General features: G+C 41.7%; 1 protein-coding gene across 10 annotated transcripts in view; it reads left to right on the top strand.

Annotated features, from left to right (window-relative positions):
* Positions 1-20,702, top strand: part of SCN8A (sodium voltage-gated channel alpha subunit 8) — a 179,391-nt gene that overhangs the window by 98,527 nt on the left and 60,162 nt on the right. For 8 of the 10 annotated variants that reach the window (XR_014794460.1, XR_014794461.1, XM_084877342.1 and 5 more), the window contains 4 exons: positions 404-610; positions 1,769-2,062; positions 9,976-10,371; positions 20,596-20,702. The exon at positions 20,596-20,702 is cut by the window's right edge and continues 26 nt beyond it. Coding sequence is in view for 8 of the 10 variants with exons in the window: in XM_084877342.1 (XP_084733468.1) it covers positions 404-610; positions 1,769-2,062; positions 9,976-10,371; positions 20,596-20,702 (1,004 nt within the window). In the remaining 2 variants the exon portion in view is untranslated. The remainder of the gene's footprint in view (positions 1-403; positions 611-1,768; positions 2,063-9,975; positions 10,372-20,595) is intronic. The other 2 variants (XM_084877347.1, XM_084877345.1) reach the window with 1 other exon arrangement.

The raw sequence follows: 20,702 nt of genomic DNA, 5'->3' as shown, positions 1-20,702 counted from the left end.
ATACTCTTCGAGGGCCTGTGGGTAAATGAGCGAAAGTCTTGTATTCTTTTCTTATGTTTGTTTTAGAACCAACTGACAAAGTCAAATATAATTCTTAGCCCAGAGCATTTTTTTTTTTTCTATTAGAAAAAATGCTATGAGAGGAATATATTAGGAGTTCGGGGAAATGGAAGAGGGCTTTTATGGCCACAGTGAATGGGAGGTACCACTGACGTTTACTGTGAGTTGAGGATGCGGAGACCCTCGGCCCTGGGGCATGCTTTGCCATGTGAAGAAGTGCCACTCAGTGAAGAACGGTCCGTCCACAACGCACTAGTGCCCCTCCAGGGGAGCATTAGCCCATGGTCGCTTTCAGCCTGGTTCTGTTCATGCAAGTGACTCTGAATGGTCTTTATCTTTGCAGACATTACGAGCAGCTGGGAAAACGTACATGATCTTCTTCGTCTTGGTCATCTTTGTGGGGTCTTTCTATTTGGTGAACTTGATCTTGGCTGTGGTGGCCATGGCTTATGAAGAGCAGAATCAGGCAACACTGGAGGAGGCAGAGCAGAAAGAGGCTGAATTCAAAGCAATGTTGGAGCAACTTAAGAAGCAACAGGAAGAGGCACAGGTTAGTGATTAATTCTTTGCAACAGTCCTGCCTGCCCGGTCACCGTGACTAAGGCCCATCTGATTGCCACTCTGATTGATCTCTTCTAGGCACATTGTCAAATAGAAGTTATTGATCTGATTAAAATACAGTTAACAACTGCACATGGTTCTTCCAACTATTCCATTTGTTTTAATCATCAAATTATTTATTAATATGATCTTTTGTTGAATTTATCAACTGTTCAGTGTTCAGATGCCATGAGGCTGTGGAGGAAAAATAAGTGGCCAGAGAAGTTTATCTACACTGAGTGGCCAGATTATTATGATCTCTGAACACATAATAATCTGGTCACTCAGTGTATATCCTATATAATAAAAGGTTAATATGAAAATTGTCCCCTCAACCAGGAGTTTGACCAGCAGGAAGGCAGGCCAACCGCCTATGTTCTCTCCCCCTGGCCAGGCTGGCTGGACCCCACTCATGCATGAATTCATGCACCAGGCCTCTAATATATATATACACACACACACACACACACACACACACACACACACATATACATACACTGAGTGGCCAGAATATTAAGCATTCAGAGATCATAGTAATCTGGCCACTCAGTGTAGTGCTTCATGTCAACATAGCCTTTTCATTGAGGAGAACATTAGGATCTCCTTCAGAGATTTTCTGTGGTCTTAAAAAAGTATTGATGGTAATTAAAAATAAGATATAGATAAAATTCTAAAGTAAAATTTGAAAAACAAATGTATAATGCCACCACCCTAACACTTTACTTTCTAATTCTTAGCCAAATATACATGTATTTTTATATTGTCGGGCCCATCTGTATAATATAGTTTCTTAGCATTCATTTTCAGAGTTGCCCAGAAAAGATTGTTTGGCGCCAAGAAGGCAGCCAAATTCTTATCTGAGATACTCAAGAGGATAAATCCCGAAGTTCTCACCACTGGGCCCTGCTCTGATTCCTTGGTGCTGTGTGCCACAATACAGGTTCAACTGGAAAATGGACAGGGCCAGGCCCTGGCCACAGTCTCCTAACCGGCTGGTTCTCCTTTCTCCTCTTCTCACTCTTTTCCCCGTCCAAGGAAAAGGAACTGCTTGGCTGTGGGGGCTGCAGGCGATGCTCTGACCTCACCTTTGCTGTGGCTCCTTCCCCAGGCTGCTGCGATGGCCACCTCAGCGGGAACGGTCTCGGAAGATGCCATCGAGGAAGAAGGGGAGGAAGGGGAAGGCTCACCCAGGAGCTCCTCCGAACTCTCTAAGCTCAGTTCCAAGAGCGCGAAGGAAAGACGGAACAGGAGGAAGAAGAGGAAGCAGAAGGAGCTCTCCGAAGGAGAGGAGAAAGGGGATCCTGAGAAGGTGTTTAAGTCCGAGTCGGAAGACGGCATGAGGAGGAAGGGCTTCCGGCTGCCGGACAACAGGATCGGGAGGAAGTTCTCCATCATGAACCAGGTAAACGCTGCGCTGGGTCACACAGCCTGAGAAATTCTGGTCTTCCTAATCTCACTCTGTTCTCATTCCTCTTCGGCTTTACATTTTCCAGACCCACCCCTGCATCCTCGGGCCTGCCTTTCCATGCTCCAGGCTTTTCTCTTCTAGGAGGAAGTGTTACTGGCGTATTAGGACCGTCGCTGCTGAAGCAGCCTAGGACACTGTGGCCGCCTTTGGCAGACGGCGTAGTCTGAGTCTCATCGGAGAGCCCGTGTTCTAAAACATCGGGAAGAACTGTTCCCCTCTTAGTCTCAACATCAGAACTTAGCACAAACCCCTCTGTTAAAGAATTACATATAATTGTAGATTTTTTTTAAAAAGTGATGAAACTCTTTAGATCACCTTATTTGAATGTGGCAAGTTCTAGTAATTATTCTAGATATATAGTGTCATGCTGATAAATTATTCCTTGGTAGATTAAAAGCCCCCATTTACCCAACTTTGGAAACTAAGAGAAAGGGGGGGGGGCGCTAATGGATAATTATTGAGCATTCTATTACTGTAAATATCACATAACAACATAACATATATTTTTATTTCAAAGAACACCAGCCACTAAAATCCAATTTTTAGGCCATTTAATTCCCCATTTTAAAGAAATGCCAGAAAGTTTGTAAAGTATAGAATAGATAACAGTTACTGGTTATGGCATTGTATCCAGTGTCTTCCTGTTTCCCAGGGATGATTCTTTGCTTTTTTTGTTTGTCAGTCCTCACCTGAGGATATTTTTCCATTGATCTTTAGAGAAAATGGAAGGGAGGGAGAGAGACAGAGAGAGAAACATCAATGTGAGAGAGACATCCCAAACATGCCCTGACCAGGCAGAGATCACACCTGTAACTGAGATATGTGCCCTTCACCAGAATAGAATTAAGGATCCTTCAGTCCATGGGCCGACACTCTATCCACTGAGCCAAACCAGCTAAGGCGAGGATATGCTTATTGATCATGGAGAGGGAGGAAGGGAAGTGGGGAACAGAGCCAGAGTCATAGATTGGTTGACTCTCATAGGCACCCTGACTAGGTATTAAACCCAAAACCCAGATATGTGCCCTGACTGGGAATCGAACCTACAATCTTTTTGGTGTACAGGACGACACTCCAACTAACTGAGCCACCCAGCTGGGGCCACTGTTTCTTTTTTGCATCCCTCTCTTCCCAGTTCAGTCTTTTGCTAGTCCTATTCATTTTATCAGAACAGAATCTCACATGTCCATTCCCTTCATTCTGTTCTTATTAATCTTATCTTAGTTCAGACTTGTATAATTTTGTTCTTCTACAGTTATCCACTGCAGTTTCATCCCCTCTGGCCCTCCCTCTCCTTTGTGTTTTATGTCCTGTCAGCAGATGGCTTCCTAAAACATAGCTCTCATTATTAATGGAGTGTCTGCCATATATGGTCAAGGATTATGCTAGGTCATAGAGATTAAAAGATGATTCAGATACCATCCCTGTCCTAGAAGCTTCCAGTGTAGTGGAGCAGCCAGACACGTTAAAAAAAATTACTTATGTAATAGCATTGGTGGCAATATTTCATAATTGAGATATGCTGGGTTATTTTGGAGGACACAGATCTCTCCCAACCCAGAGGTTCAGCAAAGATTTTCTGGGGAAGGTAAATAAAGGATAAATAGCAATTTACCAGGTAATGTATGTGTGTGTGTGTGTGTTGGTGAGGGAGCAGTTAGAAGAAAGGGCATTTGAAGAAAAGTATGTTCCAGTTTGGACATACCAGGTGGAATTATTTGTTGGATAACCAAATAGAGTGGTCTTTTAGGCACACATATAGTCAAATGATAGCTCACAGGAAGAGGTCCTAAGCTGAGGAGTGGTGACTGAAATAATGCAATTTGATGAAATTACTCAAAAATATTGTGCCGAGCGACAGAACAGTGGGCCAGAGACACAGCCACTGGCATCCATGGGCAGCGGAGATGAAGCTCAGGAAGGAACATAGGTGAGCAGCATCAGTGCTGCTAAGAGAACCAAGAGTTCGGTGAAGCCAAGACAACTCACGGGTTGGAGAAGGTGGGGAAGTGACCAATGGATTGACATTTAACAGAGATGCTTCATGAGATCAAAAGTGAAAGTGTTCGTTGAATTTGGCAGTCTAAAGCACTGAGAACTCTAAGAACACGTTTCGGTACAGGGTAAGGATGGATGTTAAATTGAGTGGGAGACACTGAGCATAGACTTCCCACTTATTTAAAGAATATGGGTGAAAATAAGCATTTTTATAATATGGGAGGAGGGAAGCCCAGAAGGGGAGATAGAGGTAGAAAATGAGGTAGAATAGAAAAGAAAACGTAACAGTCTTGGAAGATGTAGTCTCTAATAAGAAAAGGGCTCCTTGTTCCCCAAAACATTGGGAAAATAGGGAAGGTTGGGCATGGGTGAGTTTATAGTTAGGAAGATCATACATGACAGTCTCTAGTTTTCAATAAGGTAGAGAATTTAAAATCTTATTGAAGGGAATGAGAGGCTGAGTAGGGTTTAAAGAGAATATTGACCGCTTAAAATAGTTAATAAGAATGGGAGAGAGAATTCCTGTCTCAGATTTACTCTACTTACTAATGAAGGCCCAGCCCTTTAGCATGGGATGTGTAGCTCTTCCCCTTCTCCTGGACACAGTCTGCCTTTTCAGTCTCTAGTCACTGAGTGAATTACTAGGTGCTTCTCACATACGTTTGTTTTCTACCCTCTATCTTGCCCCGTTTTCCCATCTCTGAATGTCTGCTTCAGACTTACTTACTCTTCACATTCTTCTCTCAAGAAAGATTTCCTGACCTCCCCGATTCCACACCCAATTGAAAATTATTTCATCTTTTCATTATTTTTTACACATACCTCTTTATTCTCCGTGATATTATATTTTCTTACGTTCATATCCTCTTAAAGTCCTAAAGCCAACACTTGCTTCTTTGCACATGGTTAGCATTCAGATAAGTGTTGGACAAATTAATGAAGGTCTTTTATAAGACTGATATTTAACCCCATCTGGGACTTCTTTATGGCCTGGAGCCAGCTGTCTCACCTTTACCTCACCTTTCTCCTAGGTGAAAAGTATGATTGCAGCTTTGTTGAAATCCAACTTTTTACTGGCAAGCCATCACTGAGCTAGTTAGTGCTGTTAACACTTTGCTATTGAATGGTCTCTGATTAATCCAGACACTTTAGCACAGAGTTGTACTGATTGTTCCATAGCTCAAAGCATAAATCTGGGCTTCTGAGAGGACCTGCTTTGCATGAAAATGTTCACTTCCTCTGATTTCCCCACTTGACAAAGATTGTCGATTTCCACAGGCCATGGCTGACTGCCAAGACTTGCTTAGAAGCCCCACAAGACACTAATAGTCTTTGTACCAGGACTTCCCTGCAGTTTCTCTGACTTTATCTGGAAGAATGGCTGAAGAGACTGAGGGCTAGAGAGATGAACTAACTTGTCTAAGGTTATATAGCTAGTAAACGTTAGTGTCAGGATTTGAACCAGGTCCCTCTGACTGCAGAGCAAAGCTTGTGTCTATAAGCACTACAGTCTATAGTCTCCCCTTCCTACTCACCTCCACGCATGCATGCTCATCTCTCCTCTTGGCTTGACAATGCATGTGGCCTCGGTTTCCCACGGCACAGTTCAGGTGCATGTCAGTGTCCTTCACTGCCAGGTCTTTGGCACCCTCTTGAGACATCTGCCCAACCCGTCTCCTACCCATCTATAATAATAAAACCGTAATATGCTAGATAGACTGGATAGCCGAACGACCTTCTGGACGTCATTTTGGATGTCATTCCGGACATCCTTCCAGATGAAGCTGCAGTAGCGGGGGCTGAGGCAGAGGCGGTTAGGGGCAATCAGGCAGGCAGATGAGCAGTTGGGGGTGATCATGCAGGCAGAGTGGTTAGGGGCATCAGGCAGAGGTGGTTAGAGGCAATCAGGCAGGCAGATGAGCAGTTGGGGGTGATCATGCAGGCAGAGTGGTTAGGGGCATCAGGCAGAGGCGGTTAGGGGCAATCAGGCAGGCAGATGAGCAGTTGGGGGTGATCATGCAGGCAGAGTGGTTAGGGGCATCAGGCAGAGGTGGTTAGAGGCAATCAGGCAGGCAGATGAGCAGTTAGGGGCAATCAGGCAGGCAGGCAGGCAAGCAGGCAAGCAATTAGGAACCAGCAGTCTTGGATTGTGAGAGGAGTGTCTGACTGCCGGTTTAGGCCCCATCCTGTAGGGCAGTCGGACATCCTCACGAGAGGTCCTGGATTGCGAGAGGGTGCAGGCTGGGCATGCACAAATTTCATGCACTATGCCTCTAGTTCCCCTATAAAATTACTGCTGTGTTTTTTAGGCTTAGGACAATTTATAAATATTAGGTTGAGTCCATTTTTGCAAAGTATTTTAATTACTGCATTGCACCAGTTCTCTCTTTCTGGTCTTAGGACCCCTTTGTATTTTTAAAAATTAGTGAGGACCTTAAAGAGCTTTTTAAAATGTGCTTTTATTATATTAGAAGAAATTATAATTAAAAATTGTTAAATATTTACTGATTTATTTTAAAATAATAATGACAAAACTGATTATATTTTAATACAAGTTTAATACATATTTTTGTAATAAGTAACTTTCTCAGAACAAAAAAATTCGTGGAACTTTGACACTGGAGGGGCCCAAGATAGCAGTGTAGGTAAATGCTTGTCCTCGCTGAGAAGGGGTATATAGAACTCAGGAACTTGACTGGATGGGACAACTTACCTTCAGACATACCTATAAGATCTTGCTAAGCCTGGCTAGTGTGACTCAGTGGTTGAGTGTCGACTTATGAACCTGGAGGTCATGGTTTGATTCCTGGTCAGGGTACACGCCCAGGTTGCAGGCTCAGTCCCCAGGGGGAGCGTGTAGGAGGCAGCCAATCAGTGATTCTCTCTCATCATTGATATTTTGATCTCTCCTTTCCTTTCTGAAATCAATTTTTTTAAAAAAATGTTTAAGGAGAGATAAAGCATGTGTTTAAAGAACTGTAGTAAAAGGGAGAGCATAAGAACCCTGAAAGGGGCTCAGGACTGGGGGAAGATTAGGAAGTTTGTAGAGGAGAACCAAGAGGATTTCCACAGCTGAGCAGAGAGTGGAAATGGAGAAAATAAAGGTCTAAGGGCAGTGTGCCTGAATGGCAAGGTATACGAGGGGGAAGAGTGAAAGGGAAACGGAGAAAATAAATTGGGTGTTAAAGGGATTTAGCCAAGGAGCCCAGGAGTGTCTGTGTCCTGTCTTGATCTGGCCACATTTCTCTCTGGTGAGGCCCTCATGGTGCATGGCAGATATTTATGCCCAAGGCACAGTTTATTAACACGCAAGCGTATGCTCTGAACTTCAGTGTTCTATGTTAAACTCACCTGAACAGGAAGGTAGAAGCTCAAGGATACTGCCTATCTCCTCTGTAACCGACCTTGGGGTATTACTGTCTTAATCATGTTTGTTCTCCATATTTTAGGGTGCTCTGACATTATAGGAGCCTGCTGGCAGGGTAGGGACTGCCCCTCCCAGTACAGGCTTAATTCCTAGAGACTACTGGCCTGGAAGTGTGCCTTTCATATGCAAAACCCTCATTTCCCAACCATTTCCTTTTATCTAACTCTCACACATCCAATCAGTACCCTGTTTCCCCGAAAATAAGACAGTGTCTTATATTAATTTTTTCTCCCAAAGTTTCGCTAGGTCTTTTTTTCAGGGGATGTCTTATTTTTCCATGCGCTAGGTCTTATTTTCGGAGGATGTCTTATTTTCGGGGAAACACGGTATTTCCCCTGCTCTGAATCCCTCCAGAGCCAACTACTGGGCAACTGAGACCACGCCTATAGCCCAGAGCCTGCCTGGAATTACTTAAGCCAGTGGTCGCTGCTCTGTTGACTAATGAGTTTACCAACCACTGATGTAGACTCTGGATTCCAATAATTACAGGCTGTTGTTTCTTGTGATTACGTCTCTATCCCAGTTGTCGGTAAACTCATTAGTCAACAGAGCAACACTCCGCGGCTCAAGAGCCGCAGTTTGCTGACTACTGCCCTAAGGTATAAAAATCTTTGAGGTCCCAAACAAAAAGACAATTGAAAATATTAGTATCTACAAAGTTTTCTTTAATCCAGGAAATGTAAACCCATCGTAAAGATTTCTGAATTTATTTCTGACACACTTCTGAAACAGAGTTATAGTCAAGGGTAATGGAATGTTTTAAGTTCAGGAGCCAGGTGGTTACCACTGGGATATATATTAATAAATTTATTTTTAAAAACTAGGTCATAGTTTCTCCTGTGAAAATAAGTCTGATTTGGCCAGTTGCTCTGGCAGTGAGAGCATAGACATTTTCGTAAATTAAATGAGTCAAATCTATGGTTTTGAGGTAAATATTTTTAAAGCGCATGATAAGGTAAAATCACTTTATTAAAAAATTAATGTTGGCATTGATATATAGAAATTAACAATATTTGGGTTATTCTAATCTTTTCTGTTGGGTTAAATAAGGTTCCTTTAAGTAAAGGAGTAACCCTTGTAAGAGTAGCAATAATAAATAAAGCCTTTTTGGTATTCACAGAAATCAAGAAATAGAATGATTCTAATAACTAGGTAGTAAATCCTTGTTGGGTATAACAAGTCTTTGCTTTTCAAAAATTGAGAGGGACTAATTTAATTGCTACCAGTAAATCCTTAAAATAAATTTTATATGTGAGGGCATAGAATTTGACAAAAGTTCAAAGAAGTGAGTAACATTACTGTAACAAAATTCTTCTGTTCTAAGATACTGTTTATGTTAATAAAAGTTTCTCAGCACCTAAATTGAGTATTAAAAAGGGGAGAAGGGAGTTGATGTTGGGCCATGTTTCATTCTAATAATACATAATACTATCTACAAATATTTACACACCAAAAACACCAATTGAAGAAAATCTCACCTATCTCATTAAGAGATACATTTTTATAATTTTTTAAAGCTTAGTAATTACTTATAAAGCATATATTTATGTATCATGGTCAGTTGTGTTAATAGACTAATAATTCAGGAAGGTTTTTAAATTTCTCAGAGACTCATGGTCATGGGAAAATTAAAAATTTTTTAAATATAGTTTATAATTTTTTGCAGAAAAGTATGTAAAGGTGATCAGTAAAAAAACAAAGTATAAGATACACATTAGCATAAAATTACCTAGGGAATGTAGAAAGGAAATTCTAGTTGAAAGAGAAAGAAATGAGGGAAAATTTCTAAGTGGTGAAGAAGAGATTTATTTTCAAATATCAGTGCTGAGAACTACATAATTTACAAATACGGAAACTCTTGGTGAAAAGACTTTACATTGAGTTTAAAATAACGCGGAAGGGAACATGAATAATTTCCAGTTGAACAAAAACGCTCGAAGCTCACCATTGGCATAGCACTTGACCTCCACGCGTGCTCTCCTTCGAGGACTGGCACGTGGTACCCACTTTTACATCCTTTCTCGTTGCCGAGTGCCGCATGAGTCTCACTTGGGTAAGTGAGAGGCACACGGCGTGTGTGAGACACACACAAGTTTCCCAGCGCTTAGGCTACAGAGCATGAGGGGAAAGAGTGGTTCCGGGCCTGAGTGAACAGAAGTAGAGTTTCTCCCTGGTTGACTGGTTTAAAGCAGGTGTAGCTCAGGGCTGAGGGGCCAGGAGAAGTGGGTCCTCACGGGGACTGAGCCGCAGCAGGAATGTAGCATCCCTGGTGCTTTCTGCAAACACTGGCGCTCTGACCACTGGAATGCAAGGATGGGCCGGGCTGGGGAGGGGGCAGCCTTTGCTCGGGCTTCGGGCGGGGTCAGCTTCCTTCCCCAGACCTGCCACTCTCTCTCTCTCTCTCTCTCTTTCTGCCCCACAGTCGCTGCTCAGCATCCCGGGCTCCCCGTTCCTCTCCCGCCACAACAGCAAGAGCAGCATCTTCAGCTTCAGGGGCCCCGGGCGGTTCCGGGACCCGGGCTCGGAGAACGAGTTCGCGGACGACGAGCACAGCACGGTGGAGGAGAGCGAGGGCCGCCGCGACTCGCTCTTCATCCCGATCCGCGCGCGCGAGCGGCGCAGCAGCTACAGCGGCTACAGCGGCTACAGCCAGGGCAGCCGCTCCTCGCGCCTCCTGCCCAGCCTGCGGCGCAGCGTCAAGCGCAACAGCGCGGTGGACTGCAACGGCGTGGTGTCCCTCATCGGCGGCCCCGGCTCCCACATCGGCGGGCGGCTCCTGCCAGAGGTGAAAATAGATAAGGCAGCTTCCGATGACAGTGTAAGGAAGTAAACGTATGGACCGAGGCTAGGCATGGCCGTGGCCGCTCCCTTCCGCGCCCTGCGCTGCTCACTCCTCGTCTCCCCCCACCCTCTGCCCCGCATTCTTGTTTCTCTCCCCCCCCCCCCCAGCCAGTTCTCTCCTGGTTCCTTTCTATTTCTCTCTTCGTCCCTCCCCCCTTTACTCTCCCTTTCCCTTTTACTGTTATTATTTGCTCCAATTTCCCACCTTTCCTTGTCTCTGGTTATTCCTCTTTCTCCATTGACTCCTTCTTTCATGTTGCCTCCTTTCTCTTCATCTTTGGAAGCCTCTATCTGCCTGTCTGTCTCTCCCCTCCCTCCCCCCCCCTGCTGTGACGGAGCAGACCCTGCCCAGGCGGAATGAGAAGCATCCTGCCACCTCCCATGGCGAGTCTGAGCAGGGTTAGAACTACCGCCGCTTCTCCCGGCCACGTCCTCTCTCCTCCGAGGGAAACAGCTTGGACTTTAAAGCTCTTATCTTTCCATTTTAAAGAGCGGTATGGTTTTGAATAATGTCCTAAGAATTGAGGTGTGATTTTTTCCAAAGAGGAGTGTGCGTACAGGATGCTGAGGGTGGGAGACGGAGGAGAGGTGAAGGAAGACACTGCAGGCCTGGACCTAGACACCAAAGGGATTGAAATGGAAATAAATCCAAGGAGGGGGAAATAGAAGGTTGGGGGAGGCACACAAGGTGTACGGGGGATGAAGGAAAAGGGAAGCAAAAGATTAATTTTAAATGTAATCAAATGTCAGGCTCCGGAGGAGTTGAATATAATAGCTGCACAGAATCTCTGTCGAGGGGTTTGGATAATGGCTCTCCTCTTTGGGAAAACCGTCTCTTAACATTTCTTTAAATTCTAAGCTGTTTATACCTTTTTTTTTTTCTCCTGGTTTTGAATTCTTATAACCTCAGTGATCCTAATCCTTCTTACCTCGAATTCCTTAACTTTCCTCGGTCCCTCCTTAGCTGGATGAGCTCCCTGAGATAGCATGTCAGTCTGTGGTGTTCTAACACTTGCCTTTCCTCTAACACAGCATGAAGATAGCCAATCCCTTAAGTAGCATGATGCATGGGGGAGGAAAACGGGACAATCAAGGGTGGGATTATTCAGGATTGGCCTGTTTTTAGCAGTTGTTGGCTGTACAGAGATTCAAAAGGCAATCAGGGTGTATTTGAAATCGCCTTTTCTTTCCCTGCCTTTTCATTTAAAAGCAAAATTCTTTCCCCCTTACATTTGTACAGCTCTTTACAAGCTGCAAATTACTTTTACGTGTATAATTTAATTTGTTCTGAATAAAAATTCCCTAAGGCTGACAAAATGGAGATAGACTATGCTTCCGGTGTTTTAGGTGGGGAAGCAGACTCAGAGAATTTGTGCTCCTTGAGGTCACACAGCTCATCACTGAGAGAGCCGGAATCTCAGACCTTTCAGAAACCCCAGTCTGGTGTTTCTGAGTTCATTTTAATGTCTTCTCTGCACAGTCACATAGCATTGCTCTTCTGGAAAACTGTTTGTGGAAAATCAGCAATAATTGCTCTAGCTGGTTAGGCTCAGTGAATAGAGTGCCAGCCTTTGGACTGAAGAATCCCAGGTTCAATTCCAGTCTATGGCACGTACCTTTGTTGCAGGCTCCATCTCTGGCCCTTTGTGGGAGGCAACCAATTGATGTGTCTCTCTCATCGATGTTTCCATCTCTCTACTTCTCCCTCTCCTTCCACTCTCTTTAAAAGTCAATGGAAAAATATCCTTGCGTGGGGATTAACAAACAAACAGACAAAAAACAAGAAAATCCGCAGTAAAAGGGACAATAATAATAACACACTGTGGTTACACAATCCCTTCCAAACCAGATAGTTGGTCAAAATAACTGTTTTATTATCTTTACTTTAAATTTGATTAGTGTTTGATTTTCACTAATTCTATGTCTAGAGGTCAATTTGGGGCTCCACAATTAGATAGATAATTATATTCTCTGAAAAAAACAAGCAATGATATCAAAGAGAATGGGGGAGTCAGATGGACAGTAAAGTGGGGGCAATTCAGATGCTGAGAACCAAATTAAATGTTAATATCCCGACAGTTCTTGAAAATATTTAAGCTCAGTTATGCATCTCGTTGTTTTTTTGTAGAGAAGGTATTAGAAAAGGTGCCCATGAGGGAGCTTGGGCTCAGCTTACAGCAGAGGAGCAGGCTTGGGGGTTTGGTTTGGTTTGGTTTGGTTTGGTTAATAGCTTCTGTTGTGCTGTGTGGGAGAAAAATTGGAGAGGCAGTTGAGCAGATGGCTGTGGAATGCAAGGCTTTCTGCACCTCCTTGCATTGTAAGGGCAGAGCTCTGCCTTTGGGTGATTGGAAGCCTCCGCACTCAACACCCTGTGAGCAGTGGTCCCAAGTGATGATGGTGACAGACTCGAGGATTCCCAAGACAAAGGGGTCAGATCCCGAAGTGGCAGGAGGATGAGGTAGGGAGGAGTCTGTCATGCCCAAGGGCTTCATAATTAGGAAAGGCTATTTTGTCAGAAGCCATCAGTAACTTCCTAGTTGTTCATGGTGTGACAAAATGTCTGAGTTTCATTCATAGGCCTAAAGACAAAACAGAAACAGAATGCATATAGTTTGTGTGTTATATCAGATCTATAGGAAAGCAGACTGCATATAGAAAAAAAATGACTGACTAAAATTAACAGTAGTTGCCTTTAGAAGGGGAAAGGACTACTTCTGTCTTTCTTATACTTTTCGGTTCTTTCCAATTTTCTACAGGGGGCATAGTATTTATAGCTACCACATTCTGAGTTCTCACTACACTCTGCTGAGCACTTCTTATGCATGATCTCATTTGTTCTTATAATCACCTTATTCGGTAGGCATTTTATCCTATTAACAGATGAGATTCAGAGATGGAGTGACTTTGGGAAATGGAACTTGAACCAAGGTCTTCCTGATGCCAAAGAGAACTCCCTGGCTGATTAAATATCAGCTCCTTTTGGGAAGAGGGAAAAACAGTCATTTATCTTGGGACACAGTATATTAATAATGTTATGTGCAGAACAGGCCAGATGAGCCATTAGTACCTCTTTGGGCTAAAAAGCATTTTGGATGTGTCTGCAGCCATGGATTAACTTATCTTCACCTGAACCATCAGAGTGCCTCCAGTTACACACAAATGCCTCGTGGATCAGTCTAGTAGCCGCTGATGGTTTACAAGCAGTCTCACACAGTATTAATGTGTAGGCTATGCCACATCTGTGTTTTTTCTTCAGAATCAAATTAAAAAATATATTCCTTATTTAAAAAAAAAAAAGACATCCAGCCATCATATCATCAGTCTTGTCAAAAACTCTGTCACATATTCATTAATGATTCTCTTGTGTTTGAGTAGTGATTTTTTTTTTTGATAGTTTAGGAATTTTTACTTTGGTTTTTTTGGTGAAACAGAGGATAAGGGGTCGAAAGTAGGTGAGAATCATAGCTCTTCCCTCGTTAAGAAGGCAAATGCCACTGACAATCCAAAATCAAACATAATCCAAAAATTCCAACATATTAGCTTGCAAGTGTACAAACATCTCATTTCATGCACACAGCCCCTGCCCTATGAGATAGATACCCCCGTAGTCTGCATTTCACTGAAGGGGAAACCAAGGCTTAGAACGTTCTTGGTTGCACAGTAAGCAGTAGAGTTAGGATTTGAATCGAACTGCAGAGTGTTAACCAAAGCCCAAGTTCCTTATTTACTTGCGTGAGCCTGAAAAATTAACCTCTCTAAGCCTATTTCCACGCCTGTAATAAAAAGATAAAAGGGCCTTTGTTGTAGGGCTATTGTGAACATTAACTGTAAAATGTAATAGCATATAAAATGTGAAGCATATCATTGGATCCATTCTTGCTATTCAGGTTCTTCCAATCCAGTTTCTTTTTCTCTCCCTATAATTTTTTTTTTTGGACGTTTTAGCCCTAAAAAGTAGATAGTGGGGTTTCTGCTGAATTGCTTGCCTTGGAGAGGATGGGGTTCCTTCTGAGATTCTAAAGATCCTTTCTCTGGGAGGGAGAAATAATTGTACAGTTATTTTAAAGCAAAACACTACAAAATTTTGAGAGAGACTTGAATGGAGATGAATGGCTAGATTCCAAGGTCACTTCTAAAATGCTCTAAATTTTAGCTCCAAGAAAGGTGACTGGCTTGGTTCCCATGATGGATTTCCATCTGGAAGCAATTTAGAATCAATAGCAAGTTGAGCCTCCTTGGGCAGAGCCGCAGGAATTGGGCAGAATATATTCTCTGCAGAGGTTGCAGAGTATCTGAGGACAGCTACAATTTAGGAGTTGGAAGTCAGGGGCTAGATGTTCTAATACACTTTGCATTTGGGTTAAGAGAAATGGAACAAATATATACTGGGTTTAAATTTCAAAGAACAAAAGGAAGGTTCTCAATTTCTTCCTCTGTTGCTGATAGTTTTGTACCAAGGTTCCTTAGAAGCTGAATTTTCAAAAGGCAGAGGCTCCTGACTTTTTCAAAAAGTCATTCATCCTCCTCCTCCTCCTTCTCCAACAAAATGAAACGAAGTAAAGAAAACATTTGTATACACCTCCATTTACCAAACACAGAACCTGAAAGGATAGGGAGGAGGGTGGGAGAGTGTGTGTGATCTTTCCTCTGGGTCTCATCCTAGGTGAGAGAATCAGGCAGCGGGACCAAAAGCAGAGGTATACCTCACAGAACCCCGAGCAGATCTGGGTGGAAGGGGGCTGTGAATGTGCTTTCTTCACGTAGGAGGGTGTCTGCCGCAGGTTTTCTTCCCTTCGATTGGCTGTAATCTGACCTGAGAAACAATAGCCCCTGTTGTTGGTGGGAATGTAAAATGATACAGCCACTTCAAATATAGTTTGGCAGTTACTAAAATAAAAAAAAAATAGCCGGGGCTGGTTTGGCTCAGTGGTAGAGCGTCGGTCTGCGGACTGAAAGGTCCCAGGTTCGATTCCGGTCAAGGGCATGTACCTTGGTTGCGGGCACATCCCTGGTAGGGGGTGTGCAAGAGGCAGCTGGTCGATGTTTCTCTCTCATCGACGTTTCTAGCTCTTTATCTCTCTCCCTTCCTCTCTGTAAAAAATCAATAAAATATATATTTAAAAATAAATAAATAAATAAATAATAATTTAAACATAGAGTTACCATATGACCCAGCAATTCTGTTCCTAGAGATATACCCAAGAAAATTGAAAACAGGTGTTTACACAAAAACTTGTACATAAATATTTATAAAATCATTATTCATAATAGCCAAAGAGTAGAAACAACCCAAGTGCCCACCAACTGATGGATGGATAAACAAAATGGGATACATTGCTACAGTGGGATATGACTTGGCCATAAAAAGGAATGAAGGGTTGATATGTGCTACAGCTCGATGACCCTTAAAGAACATTACGCTAATTGAAAGAAGCCAGGCAAAAGGGCCACATGTCCTGCGATCCCATTTATCTGAAGTGTTTAAAGAGGCAAACCCACAGAGACAGAAAGCAGATCATTGCTTGCAAGCAGCCGGATAGAGGTGGGGATTGGAATTGTCTGCTAACAGGTACCCCGTTTCTCTTTGGTGTGATTGAAATGTTCTGGAATCAGATTATAGTGATGGTTGTACAGCATTGTAAAGGCCACTGAACTGTACACTTTAAAGTGGTGAAAATGTTGAATTTTATGTTATATGCATTTTAACTCAAATTTTTTTAAAAACTGAAAAGAAAGAAACAATATCAAAGTACCTGGACTTTCAGTCCCAATTTTGAGAACCTCACCTAGGAAGGAGGGAGGTCCAGGAACTACCGGCCCATCTTGGTATTCCTTGTACCCTGATTTTAACAGATTAGACTTTCTTAATAGTAAAATGTATTTTTCTCTGGCTGCTCTCTGATCCACCCCTCCCCCCTTCCGCATAGCACTTTTATGTAATGTTCTTTGTAGGCAGCCTTAATTTATATCGTCGTAAGCAGTTAACAGTGGTGAATATATTTGCGCGCGCGCGCTCTCTCTCTCTCTCTCTCTCTCTCTCTCTCTCTCTCTCTCTCTCTCTCTCTCCACTAATCAGTCTGATTGATGAGTACTGATTTAACTGAGAGAGGGCATGTATAACCGACAATGACCCGATCATAGTATAAAAATAGAGCTTTCACCCACAACCTGCCCAAGAAACCAACCCCCTGTCTACAATATACGGCCCCAGAAGCCAGCCTGCTTTCACTCAAACTTTCACTCAAGCCAAATTTCTATACCTAATGACATTCCAGGAAGCTAAACAATAACTTGTATAACATTCAGTCCCAAATGGCCGTGACTTGATTAATAACGGACAACTTCCCTAATACTTGTCCCTGTGCCAATGTAGGACCAGCCAAAGGAAGCCGAATGTGCACCCCTAACCACGCACATAGGGTGCCCAGCGTCTGGTTCTCCTGCCTCAGCTGCCCAGGCCCACGGCCTTTAATCAGGGCACACCTGACGCCTTCAGCCTCCCACCGAGCCGCCTTCCCATTCCTTTGCCGCTTTTGAGTTTGCGAAAACACACATGTTGTTGGCGGACTCCCCACCATGTCAGACAGCATACATAATCTGTGCCTTTCTTGTTCAGTTGACTTAGTTTATTTCCAGAATACAGATATATTTAATACAGATTCACACACTCTGCATTCCATATTCCTTTTCAAAGGAATTCTCTGGAACCAGGATGGCATTAGCACAATGGGAAACCCTCGCCCAAGAGTTACCAGAGTTGTGGGTGAAACCAAGGTAGAGAATGAGCTCTCTGACCAGTTGAGGATTATCCCTTAAGCCCTCTTTACCACAAAATTCTCCCAGAAAGTACCCTCCTACTCCTTTCTGATCGAGCCCCGCCCCCTTCCAGACAACTGCTTCTGACTTATATCACCATAGATTAGTTTTCTTTCATTCTTGTGGACTCATACAATATGAACTTTTTCTTTGGCTTCTTTCACTCAAAACGATGTTTTAGAGATGTGTATCCGTGGTTCACTCCTTGTTATTGATGAGTGGTATTCCATTGTATAAATATATCCCAATTTATTTATCCATTTTCCTATTGATGGGCTTTCTTATATTCCCAGTTTTCAGTAGCATGAATAAGCTTGCCAAGAGCACTCTTGTATAATTCTTTTCGTAGATATGTGTTGTCATTTATATTGGATAGATTTCAACTCACAGTGAAATTTTGGGGTCATATGGTGAATGTATGTTTAACTTCATGAGAAACTGCCAAATGACTCTTCACAATAGTTACATCATTCTTTTATATTTCTATTAACAGTGTATTAGAGTTCCAGTTGCTCCACATCCTAGCCAATATATGATTGTGTTAATCTTTGATTTTAGCATCTTAGTGAGTATAAAATATGACCTTATTGTCCTTTCAATTTTCATTTCCATGATGATGAGCATTTTTTCATGTGCTTATTGGCTTCTTGTATCTTCTTTTGTTAATTCAAATATTTTGCCTATTTTAGCTGAGCTTTTATTATTATTATTATTATTATTATTATTATTATTATTGATTTGTTAGCTTTTTATATGCTATGCATATAAATCCTTTATCATTTATATAAATTTTTAATTTTGATGAAGTCCAACCAATGTATCAGTTTTTCCCCCTTTTATGATAGTTTTTTTGCATCTGTCTGAGGAATCTTTGCCAATCCCTAAGATTGTGGAGATATTTTCCTTCTATAAGCTTTATAGTTCTGGGTTTTACTTTCAGGTCTCTGATTAACTCAAATTAATTTTTGTGTATAGAACTACGTAGGAGTGGGCCTGGATATCTAGTTTTTCAGTACCGTTTGTTAAAAAGACTTTCCTACCTCCATTGAATTGATTTGACTCCCTGGTTGAAATTGATTGATGTAGTACATGAGGTCCTATTTCTATATTCTATTTCTATTCCCTTGATCTACTTATCTATGCTTATACCAATACTACATTTTTCTTGATTATTATAACTTTATTACTCTTAAAATGAGACAGTGGAAGTCCTCCAAATAAAAAATATTTTAAAATATTATTTAATAATCTTTTAAGAGATTATTTTGCTATTCTAGGTAATATTTTAAAAGATTTTTCTATTCTAGATCCTTTGTATGTCTTTATATATTTTAGAATCATCTTGTTAATTTCTTCAAAAAAGTGGAGAATTTTGATAATGTGTACATTGAATCTAAAGGTCAGTTTGGGAAGAATGAACATCTTAATTATTTCAATCTATGAGTATATTTCTTCACTTATTTAACTCTTAAGTTTCTCTCAGCAAAGTTGAATGGTTTGTTGTAGGGGATTTATATATCTTTTCTAGATTTATTTCTTGGTATTTATATTTTTTGTAATTTTTCAAAAATCATGAAATGATAATTTTTATATAGCATTTTCATTAATTTTGTTTTTAAGATTATTGTGATTAAAGCCTGAAGAATTTATGTCTTGTTAAATCCAGCAAGACCAGAAAATATTAAGAAATATTTAGTACCAGAGCTACCTTAAATGCAATTTTATCCTTCCTTGAAGTATCAGCTGGTCTATTAGATCATACTGTATCATAGGGATCAGTATTAAGATTATATAATATGTACTACAAATTTGCAGAAGGGCAATTTAATAAAAATCAAGACTCAGTAATTGCCAGCAATAAGAGTATGCATTGAATGGGGTCTTTCTTTGTTCATTTTTAGATAATTGTCACTTTTAAAATGTAGTAGTTTATCTGATTTATTAAATGTCACGAATTTTAACCAAAAGTGGCTTCTCAAAGAAATATACCTCATATGACCTGAGGCAAGGGTTAACAAGTCATTCTCACATGTTCAGATGTTTGTAAATCCTGAGCCAGGAATTGCCAAGGAAATAGTGCTTTTTCCTTTCGATTTCTTCTGCAGCTCTGCCAAACAAAACTGTAAGGTGAACCAGATGTCTGAATCAGTGAAAATTTGATGAAACATTGTGATGAGATAAATTATAATCTGCCAGAAATTTTCTTCTGTAGGCTTCTTAAAATCTGAACATATAGGAACGGAAAGGCTTTCTGATGTACCTCTCCAGAGATCATTATTTTCTTTTTAAAACTGGTAGGATCATTCTGGTACGGATGGGACAGATACTTCACTAGCTTCATACAATCATGTCTCTTCCTTGGCCTTCAGGGATGGTGACTTTCTCTGCCCTCCGATCCTCACCATGGAAAGGGCAGCCAACTTTAGGTGGATAACGTGTTAAAAGTGGACCACATGGCTACTAGAAAGCTAGGTTTTAAGCCATCCCATTGAGCCTGGTCTGATGCAGAATATTCGGGTTGGCCTAGAGAACGCAAACAAGGAACATGAAGAAAGCATCTACTGTAATCTAATTGCCATCACGAGGAGCCAGTGGGATAGTGACCACTATGGAGCATGCAAAAAGATTTTGTATAACAATCTGTTGGTACTTTCTGCCCTTTTTCTTTGGTTGAGGATTTGAACCATGCAGGTTAACTCATAAAATAAAATTTTAAAAAGACAAGATAAACACATGTGATGCAATGTATTTAATTAAACTAGCTAAACCCCTTACCATGCTTCTTTCCAGTGGCTTGGAGGAGATTTGGGGTAGAACTTGCTAACATTTAGTTAGGCCCAGACTTGGCATTTGGAAGCAGCGGTTTGGTAGAGTGATGGTGCTCCTACACGTGGAGGAAACAATATGTGTAATACTCCGTGTGATTAGGGACATGGCCCTGAATGAAATCTCACATGACTTATTCTGTGAAGTGGTCCAGTTCTAGCCAAACGCTGCGGATTGGGGACTAGGACAGGAACGTTCAGGGTCTACTTCTGATGGCATTGCCCCAGGGGACCTGGTCTTTCCGTTCTGTGTATAGAATGAAGCAGATGAGGTATGTGGGTCCCAGCTAGACTCAGGTTCTTTGTAGATTTGTACAAACTTACATGACTTGGTCTTGTCATCTATAGAAGGTCCGTGGCCAACTTATAGCATTCTACTTCTTGAGGTCAATAGGATTGATTGTAGGGTTAAAGTGGAAGAGCATATGTTTCTGCTCACAGTCTGGATTATTGATCTGGTAAGGCCCAGCCTGAATGCTTATCAGACTTTACTCATCCATTTGCTTTTTTTTTTTTTTTTTTTTTTTTTTTTTTTTTTTTTTTTTTGCTTTTTCCCCCAGGGCACAACTGAAGTGGAAATTAAGAAGAAAGGTCCTGGATCTCTCTTAGTTTCCATGGAGCAGCTGGCCTCCTACGGGCGGAAGGACAGGATAAACAGTATACTGAG

The sequence above is a fragment of the Pipistrellus hanaki genome, assembly GCF_964339955.1.
Source record: "Pipistrellus hanaki genome assembly, chromosome: 3".
In the NCBI taxonomy this organism is placed as follows: Eukaryota; Metazoa; Chordata; class Mammalia; order Chiroptera; family Vespertilionidae; genus Pipistrellus; species Pipistrellus hanaki.
The sequence above is the reverse complement of the archived record's forward strand: the minus strand, read 5'-3'. Positions and strand labels throughout refer to the sequence as shown.